Consider the following 11,196-nt stretch of genomic DNA (forward strand, 5'->3'; position numbering starts at 1 on the left):
GCATACAGAAGCCCACATGAGCAATATAATATGGCACTGGCTGTCCTGCAACAGTGCTAGTGAAGTGGAGAAGAGCAAAGATAAAAGAACAAGAACCAAAAGAAGACCCCTGAAGTATATAAGCTAGAATAATCTTGCTTTCACACTGCTCTTCTGGAGAACTGGTGATTCATTCACAAAACAAACTGGTTATTGAAGAATGAAGAAATTGCCAGGCACTGAGGGAGGGCAACAAAGCACAAGAGACTGCTCAGACCAAGCGTCTGGATCCTCTGGAGTCCCTAATTTACATGTTCTGTGCAACATTTATATATTTGTGAACAGCACCAATGAAAGGTGCTGGCACTATTAGCAAATGAGCCCTTTTCTCATAATTAAAAAAATAATCCATACTGGTGTGAGGTAAGTACTTTAAAGATTGATTTTCCAAAAGGGATCTAAGGCAGTCCAGCACCTATAATTCTCCAGGACTTTTCTGAAAGTCCCAGGCTAAATCTCCAAACACGATGAACTCAAAGATATTTTCCTTGAATCTATGCAAGATGCATTTACTTTACAGCTCCCATTTTTTTTCTTTTTTTCCTAATTCTTTCCCCCCTGTAGTTGACACTTTCAGTTTCATTCTGAGATTGCCATCCCACTTAAATCCAATTCTTGCAATTTCCAAGTCAATTCCCTTACACAGAATAGCCACGGTTTCTTGTAAAAGACTGACCTATTTTGGATGAGGTGTCAAATTTCTACTGCCAGCTGCAGAGGCACTGATGCAATCCAAAAACAGAAAGTAGCAACAAATTTTCTTTATAACAGCAATAAACCATCACTTCTAGTTCCTTCTTAGGACTTTTGGAATTACTCCCTCTCCCTTCTTTTTTTTTTTTTTTTTTTAAATCTGCCCCTCAGGCAAAGAATAGCTTGGTAAAACAGCCTAGACAAAGACATTTAAGAAAATCATAAGCCACTAATGGTGGAAAACCATTAAGACTTTTAAAGTGAAAATGCACAGATAGCCTTAATACTGTGAATTTCCATGTTCTCTGACTATAATGAAACACTCCTTGGAAACGGAACAACCAGTGAGACTAAGTAACTAGAACTGGCTGTAATAAATCCATGGAGGACCATCTCTGAGAAGCTAGGAATGTCTCTGTCAGGGCTAGTCCTCACAGGAAGCATCCTATGCTCTGAGTGCCTGGCTTGACATCACTGAAACACAACCCTACTGAGCAGACGTTCTGCAGCATGGCAGTGGGTCTCCTTCTCCCCTAGGAGGAATTAGGCACCTACATGTTACTTATCAGCTGGGAAGTAAAGCCAGACAGAACTACTAGCAAGAAAATTTTACTGCTTCACCATCTCAGATAAGGAGTACCTATGAAGTGGTCAGCACTTAATCACCTCCCTCACCACACTCCTCGAAGACCAGGCATGTCACCTCCCTCTGACCAAGTACCACCAACATCAGTCATGCCAAACCCTTCACAAACACCACTGGGAGTGACCTGACTTATAAAAGAACCTGATTTCCCCTCCCTCCCCCTCAAACTCACCTCTAAATATCCTGCTTGTAAAGTCTTTTTATCTGCTGTTTCATGTATGTTCTGGAGGCTTCTCGGGTTCTCCTGATATAGTTCACCTGTTGCCCCAGAAGCTTGACCCCCCATCACCAGCAGCAGCAGTTTTAATGGCAAATTAAACAAAAGTTTACAACAATAAAGTGTTTGCTAAACTATATACTAAGTTGCCAAATACTGTCAAATATTACTCCTAACACTGACAAACAGAAGCTGCCTGAGACTATTAAAAATGCTAATGTATTTTGCCGCTTTTGGGATTTTATCTTTCACTTTGCAGAATCACTTTTGCTAGTGGCATAAACTAAATTTCTGTACTTTGTGTCTGGATCACATTAGGAGGTTTTTGCCTTGGTTTCACATGGCAAGTGAGAGCCACCACTCTGAAAAGTCACCATACTCAACTGAAAAGCCAAACTCAATTTTTAACTCCACAGTTCCTGAGCCTAGAGAAAGCACAGGGTCTTTCAGTGACGCTCTACATCATAGGTTACTCTTGGACATCCACACAGCATGATTTTTACAGCAGTTTTTGTGCTTTTGTTGTCTCCCTTAGAACCTTACAGTAACTAAAGCCAAAATCCTATTAATAAGCATACCTGAGCTAATCGGAGCCGTGGACAAAGCTGGCATGTTGTCCCAAAGTGCCAACAGTAAATATCACAAACAGATTCCTTGCCTGGCCTGTTTGACCAAAAAATGATAGACTCCTGTAAGATTTCAGAGGAACTGTGAAGACTTCTGAATAATGAAGGATGGAAAAATCAGTGCTGTGCAGAAAAAGCACTGGGCATGGATCACACTCATCCATCCTCACCCTTAACAGGGACAAGCCATGGGGAAGTGATGCAGCCAGGTAATCCTATGTATCCTGCTGTGGAGGTTTGTACCAGTGGATCCACCAAGCCAGTGCTGTGGCTGTCTTCAAAAAAAGACTACGTTACAGCCAGGCCTATCTTGTTGGCTCACGCCTTGGAGATTGCCTGCTTTCAGTCATCAGATACCCAGTTCACCTCCTCACATCAATCAAAATGATCACCATCACCCAGCTGAGCCCCAGGCATCCCGCCTGCACTCTCCATGCTGAAGAAACCCAGTGAGCCTGACATACCCTGCAAAGTACCAAGCCCCACAAGCCAAAGACCTCTGTGGATAGTGACCCACTGCTTACAAGCAGTGCCTTTGCGAGTCAAGCGGGATGGTGAGGTTTCAGCCCTCAGAGGTTACATAATTCTCGTGGTGAAGGAAAATGCAAAGCAATAAACAGCTGCTGTGGGCAGCCGGAGCACTGCAGAAGCATTTCAGAGCCTGTTTCTGCTGCCAGTTCCACTGGGGTGAACCTGGAGCACATCCAGAGAAATAGTAGATTTTCACCAGGTTCATACCTACAGAGCTGGGATCAGAATTAGGCTCAAGCTATGTGAAAAAACCCACAGGAGCCATTTGTTGCGAGTGTGCTCCCTGCTCCACGAGCTCTGTTCCCATTACACACGAGACAAAGAGAAGAGTCAGCAAACCACAACGTAGGAAAGAATGTGCTCCCGGCTTCAGGACTGGGCTCTGAGGAGCAGCTGCTGCAGCTCCTGCTGCCGCTGTTTTCCTGAATTTCACAGTGCTACCACTTGATGGGAGGGGAAAAGAGGAGGTCAATGAGTATTTCTGGAGGTGGAAGGAAGTGATGTAATTGCAAGGCTTGATTCTGCTCCTGCTTACTTTGGAGTGATTCTTTCTAACGACTCCTTCTAGCTTAGTGGAGCTCTATGTCAGTATAAAAACAGTGAGCATCTTAGCGTCGTGCCTACCTCAGTCTGAGGTATTTCACTGCTGTTTGTGAAAACAGTGTGAGATGCGCTGGAAACCTCCTCTTCTTTCGTAACAGTCGCCCAGAGGCAGTGGAAGCTGTAGCCCAAAGAAATCAAGCAGCACAACCTTGTCTTATGAGGTGACACTCTCTCAACCCAGTTACTTCATCAGGAAAAAAACAGGAGGGTCACTTGTAAGGTGTCTGTCCTAGGGCATGCGTGATTCACAATTACAGCTGAACTCGCTGTCAGGAGCCTATACAAATCAACTCAGTGCAATATACATCAGACCTGCAGCTTAGCAGTGAAAGTTAAAACCCCAGCGCTATCTAAACAGTAAATATTTTTATTACCACATGTACACAAAGAGAAAGCAGCAGGACTCAAAGCCTTTCCTCACTGCTGAAACTGAGAGAGCAAAACCCCTTGAAGATACAGAGCTGTCCCTTTCTTTATTCACTCCCATGCACATTTGCCTCTGTTAGAGATTAGCTGAAGACAACAGTTCCATTGATCTTGGAGCAAAAAACAGACCCATTATTACTGATGCTGGGTTCAGTGTGAGTATGGTGTCGGGAAGTACAACACCCATTGAGTTTGCAGGTCCCTGTAAGTCTCTGTTCCCTCGAGCTAATGGTATTCTTGTATACGGCCCATTGCTCAGAAGTGGCACTTGGTTGTTATTTGGAGAGTTCTTTGTGGCCACAACCACATTGTAGACAACAGAATTCATGCACACGGCTAATAAAGGCTCTGCAATAAAAGCAAACCCTGGGGCATCTAGTTTGTTGTGGTTTCAGACATGCTCGCGCATGTTCAGGCACCCCTCTACTCCCTTCTGAGCCAAGTGAGCATTCAAAATGACAAGAATCCTCCTCTCTCCCAAACAATGCTTGTTGCAAGCATGGAAGGGACCTTGACTGGGTGATTCATCCAGGCAAGGAAGGACTAGTTTATATTATTTGCTCCAGAGGCGATTAGAAACACTGATGGAGACAGCCATTTGGAGACAGTCCTTGCAACATGGACAAGACAAGGGCTGGAATGGGCAAGATGCAGAGAACTGACAGGAAAACAAGATTTTGGTCCCGGACTAGCAGTCCATGCACAGGACCTAAAGTACTTGAATCCAAAAGGTTTCATGACAAAACCCATTAATTTTATAGGTAGCTTCTATAAGTCATGCCTCAAAACACTGCCCTTTGCTCCTACAATAATGCATCTAATCCACACATTCTGGTGCTACAGCTCTTGCTAGGTCCCCAGCTAACAAAAGAGCACAAAGTGAAATTCAGAAGCCGTGCTCAGACTGCATCCAACTACTTCAGATCTCCCTGTAAAGGTCCAGAGCTGCTCTGAGCAGCATTAGGGCTGGAAGATCTGCCAGCATCCCAGTTCTCCTCAGCACAACACAGGGAGCAAAGCAGGGCATTCAATCCCAGTCACACTGCAATACTCTTAATAAGGTACAAATCATGGCCAGGAGCAGGGAGATACAACTCTTCAGCTGTGAGTAACAATCTGGAGTCAATTAGTCTTCTCTGCATTTGAGATTAAAAGATTCATTCCTACTACGCCTCGTACAAACTCACAATTCACACCAGCGTTTGGCTTGCAAGCACAGACAAAAGTAATGAAATTCTCAATCACTGAGCACAAACAAAAATCCTAGGTCAGTGGGTTTACTTCCTTGGCTCAAGCCCCAAATAAATCAGATTTAGTTACATGCATAAATAGACTGCAAATGACAAGCTGCCATGAATTTTTCTTCCTGTTAACTGTACGCATTTTATGTCAAAGAATCACTACCCATTAGCTTTGCCTTGTGTTTTATAAAGAATTCTTTTCTTTATAAAAGGGAGGGGAATTGGTTTTCCTGAATATTATTTTCCTGCCAAAAGGCAAATCTGGAAGAATGATAGCAGACAAAATACAAACAAATAAAACCTGGTTCCAATAACGTAGGTATGTCTGAAGCTGAATAAAAATTTGCTTTGGAACGTTCCAAGCAATTATACCTGGTTGTAAGAAAAATCACAGCACCGGCTGCAATATAACCACAACAAAGCAAGATGCAAAGGCAAAATACCAACAGATTATGTTTTGAAAACAATATAAAGAATATTGCTTACAGGCAGTTGGAGAGTATGAGAGGTGTCATGTAGATGATGTGGTTACACTGTGGGGGTAAAATCAGACAGCAAAGGAGGAAGACAGACACATGGATTTTTAAATATACCTGCATAGTAATGAATGCCATCTAAGGAACAAAGCTGATACTTCTCAATCTCAAGAGACAGCTGACCAGCATCAGGTCCTACATCTTATGAGGAACGGAAGTCTGGCTGCAGTAGGTAGATACTACTGATCACAGAAAAGGGAGCTCAGCAGTGGTTTAAGTCAGTCAATACAAGATTTTCAAATGCAATTAAGTTGAGTGACAGAACTTGTGTTCAGGCACTTATCTGCCAGCAGTCTGATTTCCAACCACAACAGTGTTGTTTAGCCACAGTCTTCCCCTCCTCATGCACTGTGTAAAACCAGCGCACAGAATGGCATTGGACCGAGATAGCATGGAGAAAGAAGCTGCAGAAGTTCCCACAGATCCAGCTCCACCCTAACACTGCTGGGCTGGGACTATGTGGGCGTGAGAGAGAGGCAGAGAGCTACAGTGAGAGCCTACAGCCAAAAATACTTGCTCTCACTAGTACTTGCAATTTATGGGTGCTAAATCCATTCAAATCATTGGCAAGGAAATGGGGGGAGGAGGAGGGGGTGGAGAAACGGACGACACAGAGGGAAGGCATATAATTTGTTTACCAAACTCTCTTCTTTATTTGCTTTAAATATGGCATATTGTGAAGAAACAAACTATGTGGAGACTAGCAATTCACTATACTTCCCTTAAAAACGGTAACAGTTGCTCCAGCAGAGCAGCCCCTGGAATGTCTTTTGTTCTGCTGGCCTTTCGGCTTGCCTGAAGTGAATTCAGGAGTATCAATCTGTTTCCCTCCTGACACCTCCCTCCCCCACAAAACTGGCTTTTCAAGGGGAAGCTGAGGAAGAACCAAAACCAGGAAGGAGATGGGATGGGATAGCTAATTTCCCATCTAATCAGAGGTTGTGCTCTTCCCAACCAGCTCCCTGCCAGTGACATTCACCTCTGGAAGGAAGGTTTACCAAATTTAGAGAGAGGCTGCTGGAAAATGGATTACAAGTGAGAGGCTGGACACATTGGCCATTCTCTAAACACTGATGTCTTTTCCAAAGTTGCTGTTGACAGGGATGCTCTTGGGAGCACAGGAGATGAAGCAAAACTGATGTGAAAGGCAATATTGGTTTGGGCTCAAGAGACAGGAGTATCATGAAGAAGGACTACCCAGAAGTTTGGGGGAAGATAAAGAGAGGAGAAAAAGCAGTTAGGCCAGCCTGTTTCGACATCTACACCCCCACACTCACCCCCCAAAAAAATAAAAAAAGTTATCATCACTGCTCTAAAAGAAAATCAGTGAGGTCCTTACTCAAGACATTTGCACTGCCATGGTCTGTGCTGTGGAAAAAGAAAACAATTTACCAAGGCTGCGCAGCTCTTTTTTCCTCAAAACCCAAACAATTTCTTAGCAAACATCCCAGCAGGAAAAATGATAAAAAACTTCTAACTATCTCAGATTCTTCCCCCCCATTTCCCATCCTGTACTACAGTGAAATAATACTCAAAGAAGTTTCTTCCTATTTAGTAAATATTAAATACAGACAGCTCTGCAGCTCAGATCGGTCATGTCAGGCATCACAAGAAGCAGATATTTGTGACAGTTATAAGTCCCTACTTTCAAAGGGTTTCTATTTGTTGCACTAATAAACAATCATAATGATGCTACCAGGCACCACTATAATCAGAAAACACTAGAGGTCAGTCATCCTTCTGCTGTGCAAGTGCATTTCAATATGATTATAAACAACAGCCAGATGTTAATAGCAAGGCAGGGATGAAAGGGAGTTATTTACATACTCAAACACAAGCATGTCACTACAAGACTTGATGGTCAAGCAATCAAGTCCCTAAGAGGACCTATCCTCAGCAGTTTGGGATGGGACTGAAACAAATTCTTCATGCACCTGGACAACCAAAGCAAGCAAGAACTACTCAGCTGCCCATTATGTTGGGCTTAGAAGCCGTGCTTGTTTAAAGGTAAACTTCAGATCCTTGATATCACATGTGGCTTGGTCTTACCATGTGCCACAGCAGACAGGTATGCCAGCTGCACTGTACACTGTCTTACCTCATGCAGAGAGGAGTGACTTAGCTGCAAACAGAACAATTCCAACTTTAAAGTCTTCCACCACATCTCCAAATAAGCTCAAGCCTGAGTAATTCGTAAAATATGACATACAGACAGCAAAAGATTGCAGGCTCTAGGCAGCCAACTCTGCAGCCAGCAAATGTCCAGTTCTCCTAGCCTCAAGAGATTTGCTCATTTAAGCATCCCCAGAGACAAGGCAATCCTAATGTGGCTCTGGCAGTCAGACAGTCCACTCTAAGGAGGATGGTAGCAGATCTCCCTCCCACACATGCTTCTTTTCCCTTTTACCACGCCAGCTTCTTGGGCATCCAAGGCTTAGTTCCACTGCTCTGATCTTGCCTATCCCATGGAGTTAACATAAAGGACTGCAATCAACTTCAGGCAGAGAAAAAAATGTAAGAAATCAGCGAGTTTCTTTTTCTAATTGGCAGCATATATATTATACCAATAACTTCACCAGCAGATGATCTTTTCCATCTGATGGTTGTTGCCTGCAGGATTAAATCCCCACTGACTTTGCCTGGCAGAATGAAAAGGAAAAATCACGCCCCAGTAAAGTCATTGCAGTAACACACGGTGCTTACATGCATAAGGAAAAAGGTTTGTTGTCTTCTTCCAATTTGACTCCTACTGATGTGAGATTGTATCTTTCTATGGTGAAGCAAAGCAAAGAAGATTTAAAGCCATTTTGGTTCACCCAGGCTGACTTTAGAGACAGGGCCTGTGATTCAGCTAAAGAGCATGCTACAGGGTCGCAGGATTAAAGCCTGGAGTTTTCACAGAGCCAATGCTTCGATCCCATTGTTAGACAGCTAATTAAGACTGAATGCATCTCACTCCAGACTGGCAAGGTACCAATGAAGGCAGGCAATCCCCAGGCCGTGTGGGATACACTGTGATGTACAGGGCTGGGTTTTTTCTGGGGATTCTCCCTTTAGAAATTAGAGCCAGAATTGTTCCCAGATATGTATCTGCATGGATCCAATTCTAAAAAACATGTCCACTGCATTTTCAGATTTGACTAGCTGCTTCTGACTGGCATCCTGCCTTCTCCCTACCAGCAATACCCTGACTCTTCCTAACCCTAAGTGACTATCTAGTTCCTTCCTGATGAACTGTCCCAAGATCCAGAGTCTAACCATTTAGTCAATGCTCCCTGCCTCGATAAAGCTTCTTGTGCTGTGCCAGATGTCACAGAATACAGCTGGGACTAAATAATATACCCTCAGACAATATGGGGCCTATGGCTCCTAAGATCTGGCACTCTAATATTATCCATATGGATTGTAATGCAGTCTCATCAGGGCCAAAAGCAGCTTTGCCACCACATTGCCGCAAACTTGTTAAGAACAGAGATGGATTCTAACACCACTCAGGGGCCCAAGTAACTTTTACTACAGCTTTTTATCAAAGAGGAACTCTAACTCTTGATGGTTATAGACTCAGTTTGTGACTGAAGCCAAAGAGAATTTTCCCCTCTGGAACCGAAGTGCATGACTTGTACTTCAACCATAATCAGGTCCAGTCTCCAGTGGGCTACTGTACTGAGCGGACAGCACCTGCGCCAAGATACAGGACCTGCAGCCTGCTAAAAGAAAACGTATGATTTCATGTCCACAATACTGAAGAGGAACTTGCTTACACAACCAAGTTCCTATTGCTTGACACATCAGTAACTGAGCAAATCACTCACTCCTCTGCTTTGATTTTGCAATACAACATGAGTGATAACAGCGAGCACTCCAGTACAGTGCTTTCTGATCTACAGATGAAAAGTAGCATAGGAGCGCAGCGTGGTGATTGCTAGGGGTACCCAACGCCGTTGTAACCAATGAAGTCACAGAGTGAAAGGCAGATACCATGTCACAGAGAGAACCCATACTGCAATTGCCCACATTTATTGTTACACGGAATTCAGTATGGGAAATGAGCATAACAACAGTACCAGTCAATTCTTGAAAGCCTGTCACGAATGAATTAGAGAACTAATACTAACCCCCCTGGCCTCTCTCCCCACCTCAAGCTCTTTCTAGACATGAAGGTTACTTCAGGAACGAGTTCTTAGTGAAAGCAAGCAAAACAATGACCGCATGGTGTGTTAGTGCATGTTTTAGAAAGGCTGAATGCCGTTGGTCTTCAGATCCTTTTGCTCTAAAACCAGAATCACTACTTAGTGATACTTTTTTTCTTCTTCTTGAATACGGGAATATACTGACTCCTGAGTGATGGTGGCTTTTTGCCTCTTGCAGGCTGTGCAGAAGGCCTCATGGACTGAACAATTCTTCCAGCCAGGAAACAGCACAATGCAGACTTCATACCTGGCTTCTGGTTAAGAATCACAAAGAAAAAGCTTCAGTCTTTCATAATACCACACCACATATGTAACCCAGGATGTATTAGATAACAGAGTCATCACACTGAGTATGCATGGGAGACTAACAATTTACTCCTTGAATTTAACCCTTGGCTCTCAAGCCAGAGCAGTGCACCAGGGCAACAGAAGTTTGTGCCTTCTGAAAAACACCTGTGGGTGCACCAGTTTACAACTCACTTTGCTAGTGCTTGCTCCAACATGCCTATAAATGTGAGCTTAACCATACCCTCTGGCCATACCTAAATTGGGCGAACATAGCATTAAAGTATTTGCCAAACTATTTTAATAGTTCTAACTCAAACACAGGTTTAGACAATTCCAAAGAAGTTGAGCATAGACAAGTTTTATAAAACCTTACAGTGAGTATGTAAAAAAGCAACCCCTACATACAAGTAGTCTTGTATTCACTTCAGGTAGGTCTGCACAGCCCTGGCACTGCTAATTCCCACAGATGCCATCTCCACGCTTTGCCTGAGCCTTGACACCAAGCTCCAGGGATGCTTGGGGTCCGACCAACATCCACCAAATCCAACACTCACAGCCCACGCACGACACACTACGACCTGCAAACAACCCAATTTCCCGGGTTTGCATATGCAGCTAACCCAGGATAAGGCACGGTGCTCCCCTAAATACTGGGTATGGGAAACAGGCAAGTTTTGGGGAGCAAAAATAAGGGCCCTGCCCCACACATCATGTTTAGTATCAAGGGGAAGTAGGAAAGGCACCCGGGGAGACGGGGATGCTGCGGCAAGGAGGCACTGAAGGGTGAATAAACGTTTTCAAATGCGACTGTCACTTACTTATCCAGGACGAAGTAGAGATCAAAGGCACCGTGACAGGAGCGCTGTTCTTCTTGCTCTTCCTCCTCCTCCGGCCGGGCGCAGGACGTTAGGCTCCCCACTGCCAGCAAGAAGCAGCACAAAAACGCTGCTTTCTCCACGATGCTCCTGCAACTCGCCATCTTTTCCCTTCCTTAATTCTTCTTCCTCCCCCAGTCTCTCTCTCTCTCTCGCTCCAGACCTTACGGGCTCTTTGGAAGAGACGAGGAGAGAGTGAAAAAAAGAAAAAGAAAAAACACGCCTAACTTCAGGATCTCAGCTGAAGCCCGCGGGCCCAAGGCAGCCCTGCCCGCCGGGCACCGG

At 44.2% G+C, this 11,196-nt stretch overlaps 1 protein-coding gene across 1 annotated transcript in view; it reads right to left on the reverse strand.

Annotated features, from left to right (window-relative positions):
• The window catches only part of LOC104515000 (anthrax toxin receptor 1-like), a 54,841-nt gene extending 43,826 nt beyond the window's left edge, over positions 1-11,015 (reverse strand). Inside the window, exon 1 of the mRNA XM_010158824.1 lies at positions 10,855-11,015. Within this exon, the coding sequence (XP_010157126.1) occupies positions 10,855-11,015 (161 nt within the window). The remainder of the gene's footprint in view (positions 1-10,854) is intronic.
• Between the last annotated feature and the right edge of the window lie 181 nt (positions 11,016-11,196).

Source organism: Eurypyga helias, unplaced genomic scaffold (genome assembly GCF_000690775.1).
Source record: "Eurypyga helias isolate BGI_N326 unplaced genomic scaffold, ASM69077v1 scaffold13309, whole genome shotgun sequence".
Classification (NCBI taxonomy): Eukaryota; Metazoa; Chordata; class Aves; order Eurypygiformes; family Eurypygidae; genus Eurypyga; species Eurypyga helias.